Source organism: Tamandua tetradactyla, chromosome 8, assembly GCF_023851605.1.
Source record: "Tamandua tetradactyla isolate mTamTet1 chromosome 8, mTamTet1.pri, whole genome shotgun sequence".
Taxonomy (NCBI): Eukaryota; Metazoa; Chordata; class Mammalia; order Pilosa; family Myrmecophagidae; genus Tamandua; species Tamandua tetradactyla.
Window position 1 is genome coordinate 91,406,815 of NC_135334.1, and position 17,650 is coordinate 91,424,464.

At 36.8% G+C, this 17,650-nt stretch overlaps 1 protein-coding gene across 37 annotated transcripts in view; it reads right to left on the minus strand.

Moving 5' to 3' along the window:
- The window catches only part of SOX6 (SRY-box transcription factor 6), a 602,540-nt gene that overhangs the window by 38,634 nt on the left and 546,256 nt on the right, over positions 1–17,650 (minus strand). For all 37 annotated transcript variants that reach the window (XM_077114108.1, XM_077114106.1, XM_077114104.1 and 34 more), the window contains one exon: positions 6,164–6,272. In XM_077114108.1, coding sequence (XP_076970223.1) covers positions 6,164–6,272 — 109 coding nt within the window. The remainder of the gene's footprint in view (positions 1–6,163; positions 6,273–17,650) is intronic.

The window sequence follows — 17,650 nt, forward strand, 5'->3', positions numbered from 1 at the left end:
GCAAGCACCTGGCGGGCAGGGCTAGCATTCTCACTAAAAGGAGACTGGGCTTCTGATAGCGATTTCTAGCTTCAGCGTCACTGAGAAGCAGGTTGAATTCCCTTTATGGAGTATTAGGGCTGGAGTTATACAAGAATCTTGACATTTCACTCTCTTGGCCTACCAGGACTATTCATCACTTGGAGGGTTCAATAGAAATTGTTTTCTACCAACATTAAAAGTTATTTGGGAGCTTTTAAGATACAGCAAATATATTTCTTTAAGAGAAGTTTATTTGCTTGTTTAAGAGAGCTGCACTTTATATATAGTACTGATATAAACTGGTGTACAGGATCCTCTAAAACTGTTTATATCCACCGTAAAATATATTTTTTGTGGTACTCATACAACAGAGTTAGTCCAGAGCCGAAGGCTTTGTGAACTCTGCGTATCTCCCAGCCTGTGTGGTTGTTACTCATATCATAGGCCTCCCTGGTTACCCGTCCTGTCTTCAGACCCCAGCTTGCTGGGTCCATAAAGACTGCTTTGCCTATTCATTTCCCCAAGATACCTGGACACACTGTTTCAGGCAACTACAGAAGGTCAGACCCATATGTCCCAAAACCCATGGGCTCTGGTTAGCCCTCTCTTCTGACTTATCTGGGCTTTTCTCTTTTAATAAATATATGTACAATTCCCCATTTTTCTTATTCATAGGATGGGCTCTAGTAGTTGGATACCTTCTTAGGCAAAGACAACTCACCTCTGGTAAATTTCTACAACAAGGGCATGCATGTAGTCTCTAATGATGTTTGTTACATTCTAGTTAACTTCAAGATGTAGTCTCTAATGATGTTTGTTACATTCTAGTTAACTTCAAGATGGTTGACTTCAATGATGTGTCAGGTAAAATTAGTTTAAAAATTGTCAGCTAGAAACCATCTAGATCAACTTCCTCCTTTACGAATGAGAAAATTTAGGGGAAGACAGTGCATTCCCTTGGGTGGAACAACTAGAATTTTAGTCTCCTATTCCTTGAGCAAATATCTAAAGGAATGTTTAATAAGTCTTATTCTATTAGAGTCCAGAACTAAGACTAGAACCAAGAGGTAAAAGTTACAAGGAAGCAGAGACAAATTTTGGCTATAAATAACAGATTAATAATTAGAATTGGAATGTACTTCTCAAAAACTCAGTTTTCTGTCAGATTGGTTGAGGCATTCGAACAGAAACAAGATAATCACTTGTCAGGGACAGGAGAAAGGATTTCTTGGCTGGAATTTTAGAGTTGATTACCTCTCTCTTTTACTCTAATCCTGAGAAACTAAGTGTTGCAATGTGAAGAACTGTATTCTATTGAGCTGGAACTAATGACCTTTACATTCCAAAGTATAAGCACTTATAGCATTTAAATCCCATCCCATATTATGCTACAGCTTTTCTCTGCTTCCTTGAATTAATCATGTATCATCTAAATTAATCTTCCTTTTCCACCAGGAGTAAGGATCTAGGGAGGGGAATGAGAAAAGCTTTAAGACAAACTGGAGTATGATTCAAAGGGTGAACAGGAATTTTAACAGAGAACATTCATATTAAGTGGTGCATTTTGAAGAGAAAGAGGAAAAGTTGCAACGGCTGCTATTTGTCGAAAAACAGGGAGGGAGCCTAAGCTGACAATAATAAAGCTATCCCAATATATAAAACTTAGAAACAATCAATTTACACACACAAAATGAAGCTTTCAGAAGGGTAACCCATTTTGGCTGGGATCCAATTCACAAATTCAGTATAAATCCATAAACCCTTCTAAGTAAATCTGAGAGTATAAGAGCCAACAGTACTAAAAGAGACTATTCTTTGTGTAACATATCCATTTCCATTCAAATCAATGTAAGTTTTTAATTCAAGGAGGACAGAATATCACCACAGTTCCAATTCAGGGTCAAAAAGCCTGGCCAAAGATGATCATTTTTCAGAGTTCGTTTTTAAATAAACGGGAGGCTTACGTTCTACTATTGCTTACATCAAAATTAGGTAAGCCACTATCTTAGGCTGCACCCAGTAACTGAATTTCAGAATTAAAAGAGGGCTTAGAACAATGTTTTCTTATGCAGACTAGAGGAGAACAAAACATGAAAGCTATCTAATTAGAGATCACTGGTGAAAGAGAGAGAAGAAACAAGATGGATGAACAATAAGGAAAAATTCCAAGTCACAACTATTGCTACTGAGCAAGGGAAGGAGAGAGGAGAAAAGAAGGAATGGGCCTGTCTGTGAAAAGTAACTGGGAAACAATACTGGAGAAATCTTCTCATTAATGAAAGAGAAAAGCTCAAGGGACTTGAAACTCCGGATTCAATACAGGGCATAAGGTATTGCTCCCTGTATTTATTTCTCTGAAAAGCCTAAGGAAAGTTACTATGGAAAGATCACCTTTCTTATAAGAAAAATATTCTGTATTTTATAAAGACTCTATTTACAATCATAGATGTGGAAGGAACTTTGAAGATAATCCAATCCAACACACCTCCTTTAAAAGATGAAGAAACTGAAGCCCAGAGGCATTAGTCACTTATTTGCAGTCATTTAGCAAAGGAACTTGTATCCAAATCTCCCAATAACCAGATGAGAGCCCATTCTACTAAACTATGCAACCTTGAAATTAGGAAAGCTGGGATAAAAATTGCACTGTTGCCTAAGCAGAACAAGGAAGGAGGAAATCCCATAAGAAAAGTCCATTAAAAGTTAAACAGCTGTTTATCACTCCATACATGGAGACAGAATCAACTAATCCAATCCACACCTTCTTACATGTCCATACATGTGCTAACAAATTTTGAGTACTCAATATATATTAAGCCTTCAACTGCTTCAAAGTATTACAAGACCTTAAACATATTTTCTAAGTCCCCAGCCCTAACACATTTGTAGTTTTATAAATATCATGGTGAGCAAGAAATGCTGTCTTGTCACATTCATGCCAAAAACCAGCTGGACTTTAAAAATAAAGTTTTGAAGGCATTTATCTTTTATATTTTTCATTTCTATTTTCCTTGTTTATGGTTTTGTCATCTGATTTTTAATAAGTGGTTAATATACATGCACAGCTGCTTCCTTTGGTGACCTTTCTCCTACCGCCTTCATGCCCAGGGCTATGAAAAAGTCGACAAGTTGTATATTTGTGATATTGTCATTTTCAAGACTAGCAGACATTTTCCTGGGAAGCCTGGCTGGAGTAGTAGGGAGGGCACAGACCCTTAGAATTGCGGTCCCCGGGCTAGAGGCATCATGGGGGTGACCTTGTACAGAGTGAAAAGGAGACCATCCTGGGCCAGGGCCACACAGCTCCCACACCAACTGGGCTTTCCTCTGTAAGTTTCTCTCTGAATTCTCTGGTGCAGCACAAAGAAAATTTAGTCCTGATCTTCCTAGCACATTTCTTGATGATAATTATGCATGTGCTTGTTTATTTACCATTTCATTTTCTGTCTTCCCTCACTAGACTGTGCTCCAAGAGGTCAAGGACATGTCTGCTTTGTTTCCCATGCTATATCCAATGTCTAGTTCAGAGACTGGCACATACGAGGCATTTAATAAATGCTTGTTTGGACTACAGGCTGACTGAATGAGGTAAATGAATTTGGGGATTATTCTGATACTTCTTAATCTTTGCTGTTAAGGGAAATATGAAGGTGCAAAGTGGAGAAAGTATTATATGTACCTGTTATCTACCCTGTCTTTAATATGAACTGCATGTAACTCAAGCAGACTTTGCAATCAGCTCACATTTGAACAGATGCCAGGAAATATCCTCAAGTCAGCAGAAGGCTGCGACCCATCCCAGCAGTCCTCACAAAGGCACTGCACTGCAGTCAGCATTACTGCAGGTAACCTGACTCCATTCATGAACTCAGTCCCCCAAAAGTCCACAAGGTCTCAATGGCAGCTTTGAGCAAGCTTCTGAAGGGAGGTTTTCACTCGCTCCTTAAGCTCCTGGGCCACTCCAGCCCTTCTACTATTACACTCATCAGGCATTGCAGCTCTGTGTGACAAGAGTAACAAGAGAGCTGGTTTGTGGGATGACTAGTTATATTTAGGAGAGAAGAAACGGGCCATACTGAGCAAGGCCACAAGGAGTTTGGTCAGAAAAACGAGGGCACTATATATTTATCTGCATATATAGGGGATGCATTTTAGCACAGTAGTTAAGAGCTTAGGTTCTGGAGCCAGGCTGCCTGGAATCATATCTCAGCTCTACCCTTGCTAGCTTTGTGTCCTCTGGTAAGTTAGTTAGTTGTTCTCAGCCTTGATTTTTTCATCTGTAGAATGGAAAACATAATTTCTCTAGAGAGTTTTATTAAGTTTAAATTACAAAATGTATGAAAAAAACCTAATTCATTCTCTGACTCAAACATCTACTTAAAAAAGATGTTTGAATTTAGATGGTCTATGTAGTGTATGTAATTTCCAAAGCTATTTCTATCTGATAAGTTTTTCTACAGTTAAAAGTTTTCATTTTTTTCTTTTCATAATGTTTAAAACTCTAAGTGTAATTTTTAACCTACTAAGCATATAATATCAACTAGATTAACTCAGTATTATTGATAGGTAACTGACTACTTTTATGCCCATTATAGAGTAGAAAACAAAATGAAGAGGGGTCAATGACAGATGAAGAAAAGTCTGTTAAAGCAATGAACTCTGTAGGTCCAAGTCTAGGGGCAATAAGCAGACTAAATACTTAAAGTGATGAAAAATATTTATTTTGATATGTAGATCAAAGACTTAGCTACTCTACAACACAAGCTTCCTAACAAAATGGGACTGGCCACACTTCCACACAGAACTTCAGGCCCACCACAGGCTCTGTGCTGTAGTCAGATGGTTAATTGGGCAACCTCCATCATTTGGCTTCTGGTTCCCTAGGACATGTTGCAGCAGTGGGAAAACCCGCACTTCCAAGTGCCTAGAAAACTATCAATGCACTCTCAGAAGACATTTTTTCATGGCTTTGAGTTTTCTTCATCCCTCTCATCCTCTTTATCCTCCTCCTCTTTCTCCCCTTCTCTTCTCTCCCTATCTCTCTCTTTCTCTCACATACACAGATCTGTCAGAAATTATTTTAACATCTTGTCCCCAGGACTATCATCAAACATTAGTTGCTCCTACTGGTACGAAAAAATCTGCCTCCTAGAAACTCTCTGAAGTGCTTCCTAATTTCTGATACTATCCATCTCTTAGTCCTCATGCCAAGGATTTCTGAACTGCTGGGATGGCCCCAAGCTATCACTAGCTACCATGCCCAGTTCAGATGCTGCTTTGAAATGTCTTCATGTGTTTTCAAGGGATTAGCGTCCTGGAAAAAAATCTTGTCGAAGGTAGGACTTCGGCTTGGGACCCGAGATGGGTTAAGTATTGTGTTACTCTAAGGAGAACAAATTAATCTTCCCTGTCTGGTGGGAGGGTTTTTGCCAAAGGAACAGCTAACGGGAAAACCAGTCCCTATTCTATGATGATGACACTGTAAATAACCAGGCAGTGTTACTACCAAAGTGCTGACCTAACTCATAAATTGTACCCAGCCTCTGGGGAGCAATTTCTGCTGATCTGCTGCTTGTGCATTAAAACAAACAAACAAAAAGGAAAAGGAGCAGACAGGCACAGATAGTGCTGTGGATAAATATTCTTAGACTAAAGCTCAGAATTTCAAAAGACTTAGTAATGGTTAGTGCCCAGACACAGACTGGGGTAGCCTTCCCCAGGAAATTATTAACGCTATGTCAAATCTGCTGCAAACCATCACTTAGTCCCCCAGATGGTTTAATTACACCTGGGAATCACCTGATTTGGGGTTTAAAAAAGTCATCCTCTACACGTTTTTAAATAAGAATGCAATGGGGCAGATGAAACAGAATTCTGTTCATTGAAATGTAAGGGGTACTTTGATTTTAAAACTTTAAAATGGCATCTTGAAGTATTTGGGTTGTTACATGCTCAGTAATTTAGGATCTAGCTGCTTCTCAAAGTCCTCAAGTAGAAAAATAATGAAGACGGACATCTCTGCTTTGCCTAGAAAATCCAGTTGGTGACTCCCAAGAAAGAACATAAGGATCCTCTGTCTAACTCAGGTACATCTTTAAAAACAGATGGAGCAGCAGAAAAGAGCTACAGAAAAGTCACTCACCCTCTGCATCTTCTGGCCGAGTAAGGTCGATGACACCTGGGCCCAGCTTTCCATCTTCACTTGACTTTCCTGTTAACTGGGACCCCAAATTCTCAAAGCGCGTTCTTTCCTAGAGGAAAGAATAGTCAAAGGCTTATTCTAGCTTCTAGAGCAACCACTTTTTCCCTCCAGTTTCTATCTTGCTCAATGGGTAAAACGTGGATTTACAGATTTCATTTCTGACTAACTTGGGCTTTTAAAATCTTTCAGGAAGATACTATTAAAGCCTGATTGTGGCATTGACAGTGCTGACAGCATCTAAACCACAGTACCTGTAAGGAAAGGTAAACTGTGACAAGAAACCTGCCAGAGGTATACTGCCCTTTTTTTTTCTGTTGGATTTTCTCCAATCATTGAAAAGGAACACAACTGAGAGGCTTGAGCCAGAGGTGCAAAACTTGAAAAGTTGTCCCTAATAAAATATCGTGCTAAATTTAATGGGAGAGGAATTTTCCCATTTAGAGATCATAATGTACATTGGCATTCCTGAGAAAATACAAATCAGAATTTTATGCAAGAGGATTTCAAGGACAGATATTTCCAGGCAGGCAGCTAGAAGGTGGCATTGTTACTATTATTTTGCCTAGGACTTTTCACTGTGAATTCCTGAGAACTAAAAAGGAGGACATCATTCCTAGGCAGCCATCACGTCAGGAAGGTTAGATACTCCTGCCATTATAGGAAGAAAGTTCAAAGGCGTTTTTACTTGTTAACCAGTTCTTCCAGGAACAGGAGTCTGAAGCATCACAATGAATACCCTCTCTACAGCCCACTGGATCCATAGCAGGAGGCTCATTGACCATCATTAAGGTGGTGTTCTTGTCTGTAGAAACATAGCACATGTCCCTCCTTCACCTCCTTGCTACTCTCCAGATTCAAACTTGAGTTTGTGTCGGGTTTATGAATGAATGAAACCTTGTTGTTCATTACTATGAAACAATATTAAATGTCATGTCAGCTTGAATTTACAGACATGCAATAGCAGCTTCCAGCGCTGGGAATGGTTTCTGCATGTTATACCTAATGCATTATGCAGCAGTAGAGTGCTGATTGCTGTTCAGTCTATTGTTCAATGACCTAGTTCTGTACTGAGCATGTTCAGCATTAGATGGAAGCACTCTGAGTATTCTTTTCTGTAAGATGTTTAGAAACTTGGAAATATTTTTAAAGAGCAAACATACAATTACTTGATGGAAGCTGTGCAGCATTTGTACAGTCTCACTACAATCGTGCTTTCTAATATGATTATTTTTGAATATCATTATATTTCTATAATTAATTCCCATCAGTCAAATTGTGCAGGAAGTCTTCCAGCTCTCCTTTATCATAGAATATGTTGGAATCTGTGTTGGAAGAAAACACAGTGTAAACCTTGCTTTAATCTAGTACTATTTCTATGAAAAATTTGCAACAAAATTATAATCATGAATTTCTTCATCTGGGTAAAAGTAACTAGTCACAATAGTGCTGTGGGACTGGGGAATGACCTTTGAAATATGACACTTGTAGAAAACAGAATGAAAATAAAAACCAAATTAGGTATGAGTCCCCAATATCTTATGTGAAAACACTGCTGCACAAGAACAAATTAACCCAGATGCAGGACACAACAAAAAGCAACCACAAGCCATGTGGGAGTTGCACACACTGTCTGGGGGGAGGACAGCTGCTTTTAATCAGCCAACTTCTATTTTTGAGTAGCACTTTTGGTTGTCGTGATGTAAAGAAAAAAAGAATTAAAGTGAAGATGAGTAGTAGCATGGAAAGCAAAATATTCAACCTTTGTTTTGCCACATTGTTTCACATTTCAAATATTTGCATGTGAATGCTTTCCCCTTGTTAAATGCAAAAGGAGTTTTGATGTGACACCTGCAATCTTCTTGGAAGAACAACCTTTAACTGTATTTTCATGGGGGGAAAACAACTTTCTCTGAAAATCAACAGACATGCTACCTATCAATATGCATATTTCAAGTATCTTTCTAGTCATTCATTCTCTTTGATTTTACCAGAAAATATTCTCAGTTAAAAAAAAGAAAAGAAAAGTTCCTGAAAGAATATCAATATTTTGACAAGGAAGAAGAAGAGGGAAAATTACATGCCACGGTTTGTAAAATCCTAAGACAACAAAGCTTACATGATGATAATATCTTTTCTTTTATAAAAAATGAAGTGCACTCACAATTCAGTAGTATCAGCTTGTTTTTAATCATAACAAAAAAGATTCAGAACATTCAACAGCACATTTATAGTGTCTTTGAAGTCATACGTTTTCTCTAACTTCATTGAAAAAAATTCTTCTGCGGAGATACCTTCCCTAAAAAATATCAATATTTTGACAGAGTAGAAGTCAAGGAAGAATATCCTATGAAAAACTTGTTAAATACGCAGAAAATAAATCAATGATAAAAACCATTTTGAGCAGAGGACTGCATTAAATTTGGTAATATTAAACACTTGGGTTTCATACAAATTTGTATGAAAAAGGCATGGCTTTGCAGGGTGGTTCTCTACTTCCAGAAGATTTCCTTTTTTTTCTCAAAGAATTGCTCAGAATATTTATTTGCCAGCTATATAACCATAAGATGAGAGAACTTGATGTCTACCAGTTAGATTTCACAAGTGAGGTTGAACATGAATCTAGTAAATACAATATGCAGACATGGGAATGGAGAGAAGTGCAGAGGTACTTTAGTTAAGAGGTTTCAACTTCTGGCCATAAGTGCCAATGGGGATGCCACAAATATAAACTGTGAGTGGCAAGCTCTTTATTCCACACCCTTGAATTAGCTCTCACAATGTGCAGAACTTCCAAGTAAGATATTTTGAATATATAAGCAAAAATGCCTCTACGTTAATTTAATCCCAAACCCCCCTGAAAATTCCCCAATTTTCATGTTGGCAGTGAAATGCACACTCTACATGCAGTGAAATGATCAGACACTTACTTATGCATTGTCAGTCACAAACATAGAGGCAATATAAAAGTTATCGAAAAACATTAAAGTCAGCTCTGCTGTGTTGTAAGACTGTTGGCTCTCTAAGTGCTTTGAAATTGTGATGTATGAGGTAGATGTTGCATATTAAATAAAGATATTTAAATGATAACGCCCCCTTTAGTGAGAGCTGATGAATGTTAAATGTTACAAGCCACAAGACGGTAGCATCCATCATCTTCACGTATTATAAGAGTCAACGACAGGGCAGCCTCTGTGATGACAAATGGACTGCTACATTATTATCCCTTATTTCCAGAGTCACTGAACAAATCATTCAAAACCTTGGACATTATTTTTAACTTTGCATTAAATTAGCAACTTTCCCCTTCCTACCACGGCAAGAATGATCAATTTTATCTTTGCATCGGTGGAGAAAGACTAGATTTGGGGTAACTGAAAGAACAGAGGCTTGTTTTCATCTATAAAGAAAAATCAACTTCCTCTTACTGGCAACAAATATAAAATTGTGATCTTGGGAAAGAAGAGCAATGAACAGTAAGCACACAATAATGGCTTTTCTTTGCACTTAGATAAAAGCTGAATTTTTGATGTGCACAGTATATTTTAATAAAATTTTATATACTATGTTTTATACACTTATTGGCTATTCCATAATAATGTGTGTGCTAACAGTAAAATTGCTCTTAAATTTATGTGTGTTATTTACACGTTCCCACGTAACAATGCTTTTTGTTGTAAAAAATATTCTGTTTATTAATGTAACTTTACAACCACTGCATCCAAGATCCGTGGTAAATTAATGACATTTTTATTATTTTATAGTGTCATTAAATTTTTACTGATCACTCCATCAAATAGAGGCAGTAAAGGCCATAATGTAAACTGGGACACTTAGATCAGGCAGCAGGAAGACATTCCATATAGTCTGAAGAAAACTGCTAGCTATAAATGATATTTATACTATATTTGAGCATGTGAGAATACTTGGATAAGTTTGGCAAAACTGTTTCAGTAGTAGAGTGGATTGTGTACTTAAATAACAGTTTGCATGCCAGCAAGACAAGCCTTTTTCAAATCACATGCAAGATGACTGATTGCAGCCTTCTTCTGAAAACAACACATGAAGTATAAAGATGCACTGGGCACATTTCCTTCTGCATTACCAAATCTGACCACCTTCTGCCATGCCTCAAGTTATTTCAACATGGTCCTCTGTTCTACAAATTGAATTGGAAAACGTCACATGCTGAGAGGCTTTTTTTTGTCCTTGCTTTTATTTAAATAAGCATAGCTGAATAATGATGTGATATATTTTATTCCAGTGGTCTAAATGAGAGATACTTTATCAACCTTCATGCAAAAGTGCATCTCTAAAGAATGTCCAAATATGGGTCATTCATGGCAGGCACAGAACATATGCCTAAGGGGTCATTACCTACAAAGGTTATAAACTGATTGTCAAATATTCTATTTATATATAGAGAGAGAGTAGATGGTAAATAGAAAGTTCTGTGCTCATATAATTACAAATTTAGAACAAATATCTTCTATATTACTCTTTTAAGTAAATAAGAATTTTGTGGTTATATCTTATAATACAGATTTGAATAATAAGGTTTACAGTCATGCAAATGTGTAATAATAAGACATTTCTTCAGGAAATATCTGTTAATACTACAACCCCACCATTCATGGCAGTGTATTCCGGAAGTGAAGTATTTTAAGAGAAATAAAAAAATGTATCTATTATGAATTGAAATTCTCTAAAACCACCACTGGATTCTGAGATATTATTTATCTTCAAAGTTTCAGCTATATCTAAGTTGAAGAGTATTACCAAATGATGCCATTTCTTCCCAACTCTAAGCTTCAATTTTCCAAACATTCGATTACCATTTGTGTATTTTCAGACATCTCCAACTTCAGAAGTCTTCTCTGAACTGAAAGCAAATTTTTCCTGCAAAACCAGCTTTGCCCTTACCCAACTTCCCTTCCTTTCTCCTGTCTACATCAATACCAACTGGTCAGTGCTATTTGCCTCACTGCTTTCCTTAACCCTCTATGTCCCGTTCATCATCCAGTCTTGCTGGTTCTTCTTTCACATGGCCTCTTGTAATGGTCCCTTTTCCCCACGTACTCCCACCTGCTGTCACTCACTACTCCAGCACAGACTTTCATTCCAGAATGCCCCCTCTTTCTGGTCTGCCTGATCCTTTGCACTGATACCTCCAGTCCATCTACTCACACTCCTCCAGAGTTCCACATTATGTTTCTGATTAAAATCCTTTCATGGCTTTCTATATCACATTGCATTTTCATCCAAACTCCTCCACCTGAGTTTTAAAGGTACTTCATACACTGCTCCCCACGTGTTCTTTTTTCAACTTGATTTCCCACAACTTTCCCATCATATATCCTCAGCATACTGTGAACAGTGACTCATTTTCTCATAATTATAGTATGATTATGCCCACCTCCTCTTCCTCATAGATACTACACAATCTTCCTTGTCCTTTCTTCCTTGAAAACTCCTATTCATATAGAAAAGCCCAGTTGTCCATGAACTACGACCTCTTTGATACACAAAAATTCTTATTCTACCCACATAATTAAAGAACTAGGCTTTGGTTCATATGTAGGGCCAAACCTTCTCTAACAACATCAAAAAATTTTTCAAGCTACAGATCATATCTTACATCTTTTCTATGTATCTAGTTTAGTTCATTAAAGCTGTCAAAATGCAATATACTTGAACTGGGTTGACTTTACAATGGGAATTTATTAACTTACAAGCTTACAGTTCTGAGACCATGAAAATGTCCAAATCAAGGCATCAACAGGCAATGCCTTCTCCCCGAAGACCAGCTACCCATGCTCCTGGACTCCTCTGTCACATGACAAGGTATATGACATGACTGCTGGTGTTGCTCAGGTTTATTTGCTTCCAGCTTCTGGCTGCTCCATCTATGGCTTTCTTTCTCAACTTCTGTGGCTTTCAGTCTCAGCTTCTGCAGCTTTTTTTTTTTTTCCGTCTGTGTCTTTCTCTGAATTTCATCCTCTTATGAAGGACTCCAATAAGAGGATTAAGACCTACCTGGGGCACACCTCAACTGAAATAATCTAATCAAGGGGTCCCACCCACAATACATTTACACCCACAGGAATGGATTAACTTTAAGTACATGCTCTTCTGGAGTCCATAAAGCCTTCAGACCATCACAGTATCTTACACAGAACTTAGTATCAGTGCCCATAAATACTTGCAGGTTAATACAGGCTGCTTAATCGATTTACCCACTTATATTAAAAGCTCCTTGTACAAATGACTGTACAAAAGAAACAAGAACTACAAATTTTCTAATGTTGCAAGCTTGGAAAGAGATGTCTAAACTCAACACCCCACACTGTATTGGAGATTTTTCTTTGGGCAATAGTAATAAAAAGAAATCCAGAAAACATCTTAGCTATTTTGTATAAAAGGTAAATGAACAATTTTAGAAAAATACAAAAGAAGAACATAATTTGATTACAGAATGCGATATGAAAAAGAGGTTTTTTAATGGAATTTCTGCAGCTTAATATTTGTATCTTTGCAAAGTCTTTGCAAAACATTAGCCATAGAGAATACTAACCAGCACAAATAGTAGGCTTAAAAAAGTAATTCAAATTTCAACATAAAAAGTTATAAAAAAAAAAAAAAAGAGTTACAACGCTGAGCTGATTGTCGAGAGAGATGAAAACTTGCTCTAACTCTTTGCTCTGGACATATCTCACTATGATGTAATTCTCAATAAATACAACTTAACCACACATGGGTTTCCTTTTTTATTTAACAAGATCTACTGCTCCTTTAGTATACATTTAGTAATTTAACGAAGGATAAAACATAGGTTTTGCTTTGGAAAGTAACCACATAAACTTTTAAAAGGTGACTCTTTTTGGAAGAAGTTATTTTGGAGGCACTGGAATTTACATTCATAGTGACATTTTAATGGTTTCAGTGGCAGTAGTATGATAATAAAGGCCAAGGCTGGGAGAAATGAGGTTCATTATTGAATGTCATTGTTAAATAACATTTTGTCAGCTAAAACTACTAATTGCTAGAACTATTACTTTGTCTAGCTTCTGATATATCCTTAACAAAATTATACAAGACTCATGAACTAGTTTAGGCCTGAATTTTCAAATTGTTTTTGCCTCATAAGTGTATCTAATGGAAAGGTAGTAGAGAAGAATATCACTTACAATCATATCTATGAGCAAAGCTCTTTCCAATGACTATTTCCTTTAATCCTCATATCAGTCCTACAAGGAAAATATTACTATTGCTGCCAATTTTACAAGAGAAAAAGGTGAGGCTCAGAAATATATATTTTAAAATTTTATTTAAGTCACTTAACCAAAATTTAGACAAGCATTTGTGCTAAGGTGAATTTAGAATTATAGTTCTGCAACCTAATTACCATGTGATCTCTCTGGGCCTGTTTCTTCATTTGTTAAATGGAATTTTAAAATGCTTATGCTGCAGGGCTGTGATGATTACATGAAAGATGGCATGTGTAAGTGCTTTGGGAAAAACAAAGCACCCTCATAAAGGTATCCACCCCTGTTAAAGGTATTATTCTGGGTGGGCCACAGTGGCTCAGCAGGCAAGAATGCTCGCCTGCCATTCCAGAGGACCGGGGTTCAATTCCCGGTGTCTGCCCATGTAAAAAAAAAGAGATATTATTCAGTGTTTCTTAAATGCTTCAAAGCTAAACACCAATGAAGATAGTATCCTGATACATTCTTCTATAGTAAGGATGGACCTATATAACCAAAGATGCTTTCCTCTTTGTATTGAGTACTAAGCATCTTAGAACTAAATTTAAATCTCATACCTAGGTAACCATGTAGTACCTGGATCTTGTAATTCCTTACCTATAACACTTTAATTTAGCTTCCCATCACCTAGATGATTAGAACCAAACTTCTCTGTATAGCTTATTGCTGTTTGATGATCTGGCCCTTGCTGCCCTCAGCAGCATTCTACCCTATAAATTCTGACTTATATTCTATAGTCCAGCAAGGTTGAACTTCTTGGAGTTTGCTGAACCAGCTACAATATATTACACACCCTTGTATTTTTTTACCACTCCCTTTTTTATAGAATGCCAATCACTTCTTGGTGACTTCAGAATTACTACTTTACAGACCTAATCAAAACAGTTCTTCTAGACAAAAATCCTCTTTTGACTATCTTCTAGTAGCCATGGAAAGATTTATCACCCTCCCTTTGGTCCCATCACCACACCATCCTTATAGCAAAATGTATGATAATTATTAGATTAAATGTCTTCATGGTTCTCCAACTTGCTTCTTAAGTGCAAGATCCATGACTTATTATTTTGTATCATCAATGCCTTTCATGCTGTCAGCACATATTAGGCCCTCTGGTTGCTAAACAGCAAATGGAATAATTTTCTCACTAAAATTATTTTTCTCTCTTCTTGCAGTTTAATTATAGTTTAAATAAAATTATATAGTTTTCAGATCCTTTTACAAAGCAGTGAGATTCAGATAACCAAAAGATAAATAAATATTAAAAAGTTATATAAGTTTATCAAACAATGAAGAGCTCTTCGGTCAGTATTGGCCTACTGTCCAGATAAAGGAAATCTACTTAGTATGATTTGAAGGATTCTGCAAGAAGAATCCTCTCCAAAATATCAACCATCGCCCCCAATCCAAAATATTCTCCTTATACATCTTATACATTGCTTAGCAAACTACCATTAGCAATTAATTCTATGAATTGGTTAAAAATGTTAATCACTTTTGAAAGGATAATAGAATAAACGGTCAAATGGAATCATAATAATCATTTCAATTCCTCCAGAAAAATGAGAGCATCTCTAGGGAAAATAATTCAGGTGAAACCATATGAACAGGGACATAAGACATTGGTCAAGAGGCTTCCTTAGGTATTGTAATCATAATGAAAATAATTCCACAGGATTTTGGGAATACCCAAGATAAGCAAGGGAAGCAGCTTTTGCTTCTGTCATAAAATCCGGCTCTTGCAGCTGGCCAAAAATATCAAATAATAAAGCAAGAAATTTTAGATATGAAGTCCTATGACACTGAAAAGCAATTCTTTAGAAGCTTTTGCCATTAGGACCAAGGAGTGGTTCTATTTGTTGTTAGCCATATGTATAGTCTTCAAAAGAGAAATTTCTCCTTCCAAGGGAAAGAAGACTTGTAAGGGTTCACAAAGATTTAACAATACCAGAAGATTCATATTTGAGGCAAGACATAGAGTCAATAGACTGACATAAACCATTCACATCACCTCTCAGGATGCTGATACATCCCATTGAACCAAAAGCCCTATGGGGGACAGGGGGCAATAGACGGAAGTGTTTCACGACCCTCTCTACCTCCAGCTAATACTGTGTCTTGTAAGCATAGAAGAGGCATGCAGCACATGGTTGCTGGAAAGAACTAAATGTTTGCAGAGCTTCTTCTGTATATGTTTTATGGAACTTTCAAAAACATTCTCAAATGATGTATGACAAGTTTTCCTCAGGATTTGAAAAGTGTACCAAACTAAGCAAGTTCTCTCTCAAGCTGGCAAGGACAGCATCCTGTACATCTCCTATAATACATACTTAGACTTTTGTCACTGACCATCAAATTGTAAAGGAGTATAAACTTTCAAGATATGAGAGACCATCTTAGACTTGGAAACCACTGAATTAAATTAGTTTCATGAGGATTATAGTGCTTACTGAACCCCTTTAACCAAATACTTTCTGTCTCATTCATATGGTTTTAATATGGTTTTAACCAATTGCAATGTTATTTATAAGTTTACAACTCCCAAGTAGAGTTATAAAGTGTTCAGATTTAAGTATATCCAGTTGTGTGGCAGCCGAACTATTACTTATATGTGGTTTCCAACTTTTTATACGTGTACAGAGGCATGATGCAGATTGTTTCTGAATATTCTCTGATTAACTATTTGTTTCAGTCACAATCTCACAAAAAATTCTATTGTAAAATTATACAAACTCCTAGTCAAATTGAACACTTGATTTAAAAACCATAAAATTCTATCTCCACTTAAATCACCAATAAGACTTTACCATTCTAACATTTATGATATGAACAAAGAGTGTCAAAATCAATGACCAGCTAAGCAAATGTCTTCGTCCAAAAAGGTACCTCAGGAATTCTATTTGTTCAAAATGTAGGTATTTGATTTCAGATAACTATTTAAATTTACAATGTGTACTGTCAAATACTGTTTGTGGAAACACAGGTGTTTATTCAAGTTGAAGATATCAAAGCTATATAAACTAAAATGAACATATCTCTCAAGACATGTCCCATCTATTTCAATTTTAGCTGGCAAACTGACAAGTTTGAAGATTTTTTTTCCTCAGGAACATAAACACAAAAATGGAAAAACGTTAGGTAATGTCATCATGTATTTCTTTTACTTTAGTTTAATTTAATATATCACATCTCCTAAAAGATTTTCCAATAATTTAAAGAAATACATGTGGTACAAAAAATAACTTGTATCTCTCAAAAATATATACGGGTTATGAAAAAGCTCCAGTGCTGGAAAGAAATACAAAGTCCTCCGCATTCAGAGAGCAAGAGGGTTAGAAGACCTGACCACGGTCACACAGACAGCTGGTGACAGTCCAGGGCCTGCTCTGAGCCTCCAGACTCTCAGTCTCGTGCTTCTTCTGCTATCCTACACTGCATCACATCTGCTCTTCTACAAACTTCTTTAGTCCCTTGGTTACTTCATCTGTTAAATAACGGAGTTGAATGAACTTCTCTCCAAGCTTTGATCCAGCTCTGAAAGGTCATGATTCTACAATACTTGGGTTTTTTGTTCTCTGAGACCTACACTGCAGCACACACTAGGATGATCCCTTTGCTGTGTCATAAAAGGAAGTTGAGCAATTAGACATTATCTCAAGGAAACGCTAAAAAGTAATCCATTTGTCAAACAAGTCTACCAAACAAGCCATGCCCACATTTAGCCAAAAAGCATGTGTTTACTACTTCTGAAATTCCATCACCACTACAGGCAAAACGGGCCGAGAAAAGGGCCACGTGGGGAGGAGAAGGTAAAAGGAGGAGGGAGGGAAAATCAGAAGGAAACCTTTTAATCTGAGTCAGCTTAAATATGCCTCAATGACGTTAGTTTTGTATGCATTATGGTGGTACTAGCACAGAATATATCACTTTCTGTCTGAAACTAAAGTAACATAAAAGCAAAGATTGCTGCTAAAAACAGAACCTCTCTTTAGAACATCTGATTAATACCTCGATGTCAAGCGTTATCCTCCTTCTAGGAAACAGGAAATATTAATGTCAGTGGAAGTCACAAATGACTTTCTGAATGAAAAAAATAATAAAACTAACCTGGTTCTAAATTTGTTTGTGGGAGAAGCTTTCTTTCAAATTAGGTAATGTTAAAATTTTG